At 28.4% G+C, this 2,129-nt stretch overlaps 1 protein-coding gene across 2 annotated transcripts in view; it reads right to left on the bottom strand.

Annotated features, from left to right (window-relative positions):
• LOC111676688 (bromodomain-containing protein DDB_G0280777) overlaps window positions 1–2,129 on the bottom strand; it is a 37,528-nt gene that overhangs the window by 13,065 nt on the left and 22,334 nt on the right. For both annotated transcript variants that reach the window (XM_023437659.2, XM_023437660.2), the window contains one exon: window positions 1,396–1,593. In XM_023437659.2, the coding sequence (XP_023293427.2) occupies window positions 1,396–1,593 (198 nt within the window). The remainder of the gene's footprint in view (window positions 1–1,395; window positions 1,594–2,129) is intronic.

Genomic DNA, 2,129 nt, shown 5'->3' with positions numbered 1-2,129 from the left:
TAGTCTATAGTCTAGTCTATAGTCTAGTCTATAGTCTAGTCTATAGTCTAGTCTATAGTCTAGTCTATAGTCTAGTCTATAGTCTAGTCTATAGTATAATCTATAGTCGAATCTATAGTCTAGTCCAAAGTTTAGTCTAAAATCTAGCCCTAAGTCTAGTCTAAAGTCTAGTCTAAAGTCTAGCCTAAAGTCTAGCCTTATGTCTTACATATAGTCTATTATAAAGCCTAGTCCAAAGTCTGGTCTAAAGGCTAGTCTAAATTCCAGTCTAAAATCTTGTGTAAAGTCTAGTCTGTAGTCTAGTCTAAAGTCTAGTTTAAAGTCTAGTTAAAGTTTAGTCTAAAATCTAAAGTTTAGTCTAAAGTCTAGGCTAAACTCTGGTCTTAAGTCTAGTCTGAAGTCTAGTATAAAGTTTAGTTTAAACCTTAAAGTCCAACTGTACTTAAAAATTTACCTAATTACTAACTCTAATTTCAACTATGATGTGGACTTTCAATGAGGCGTTAAATATTTTAGTCATTAGCCCTTTTGAAAACAAACAAACCATCAAAAGTACATCATGATTTTCTGGTCTATTGGATCGTATAAAAAAATTTCCATTAACATTTTTTTAACAAAACATAAATTGTTGCAAAAATTAGCAAAAAAAAAAAACTAATAAAGCTTGAAATTAATTTCATGTCATTTAAACAAAAAAAAAAAAAAAACAATAAACCCATAATATCCGTTAATTACATGGAGACATCTGCTATATGAAATTTGTTAAAAAAATAAAACCTATTTGAAAATATAAATCGCGTGTACAATGACCGGCAGTTTGTGGAAGATTTTTTTTTGTTAGATTTCAGATAGTTACAGCCATTATTTAGCAATTTATGTGGAAGTACATGCATTTTTATTGTTTTTTTCATGATAAAGCCAACCAAGCAAAGATACATCCATCTATCTATCCATCCATCCATTGGTTTTATTTTGCATGTCTAAAACTATTGTTTTTTTTAAAAAGCTAAATTAAAATTTTTTTCTATTTGTTTGAAAAAAAAACTAAGATGAACCTTGATGATTATATTTGTAGTTGTTTTTGTATATAGTAGTTAATACATAAGTAGTTGTTTCTAAACAAGGTTTTGCAAATAAATAACAATACAAGTCGGTACTAGGTACATGAAATTTTCTATTATTTTCATTTTATTTATTTAAATAGTTATAAATTGCTTAATAATAACACAAAATAAATTGCTATTTTGGTTTTGAGTTTAAATATTTGTGTGAAAACATTTTTCAATTAATTAACACACTTATGTTGTAATTATTGTATGTATGTTTTATAATCTTTGTTGACCAAGACCTTTAAAAATGTTTCGTTTTGTTTTTTAATTGAAAAGTTCAACTTACCTTATTGACTTGTTGCAAGGTTTCCAACATCAATTCTTTTTCTAATACCGAATCAAGTGCCTGCACTTGATCGCATGAAGCCTTGGCTTGCAAATACGAAGAGGCCAAAATGAAGGCACCCAATATAAATGACGATACAATTATAGTGAATGCAGTGATTTTGGCGATTTTCACTGAATTCGATTGACGTTTGTAGGCCTGTAAAGGAAAAAAAATGAGACGATTTAGTTTATTTTAGATAAATTTTTGGAAATATTTCTAGTATAGTGCTGTTGCTAATTATAGTTGAATTGTGCTATTACTAAGTAAATGAGTTTTAAAGTGCTAATTATGTTAAATGTCATTATTTGTACGTGTTTTTAAAGAAGATTTAGTTTTTAGTACAAAATTCTAATCTTTATGTAATTATATGTAAATATCAACCGATCATCTAATTGATTATAAAAATCCAGGTCCCTGAGACATGTTCAAATATTCCAACACATTTTATACTAATATCGTGAAATAATTATCTCTTAGAAGAATCTAATCTAGAACTGAACTAGAACTGAACTAGAACTGAACTAGAACTGAACTAGAACTGAACTAGAACTGAACTGAACTGAACTAGAACTGAACTAGAACTAGAACTAGAACTAGAACTGAACTAGAACTGAACTAGAACTGAACTGAACTAGAACTGAACTAGAACTGAACTAGAACTGAACTAGAACTGAACTAGAACTGAACTGAAC

Source organism: Lucilia cuprina, chromosome 5 (assembly GCF_022045245.1).
Source record: "Lucilia cuprina isolate Lc7/37 chromosome 5, ASM2204524v1, whole genome shotgun sequence".
Classification (NCBI taxonomy): Eukaryota; Metazoa; Arthropoda; class Insecta; order Diptera; family Calliphoridae; genus Lucilia; species Lucilia cuprina.
The sequence above is the reverse complement of the archived record's forward strand: the minus strand, read 5'-3'. Positions and strand labels throughout refer to the sequence as shown.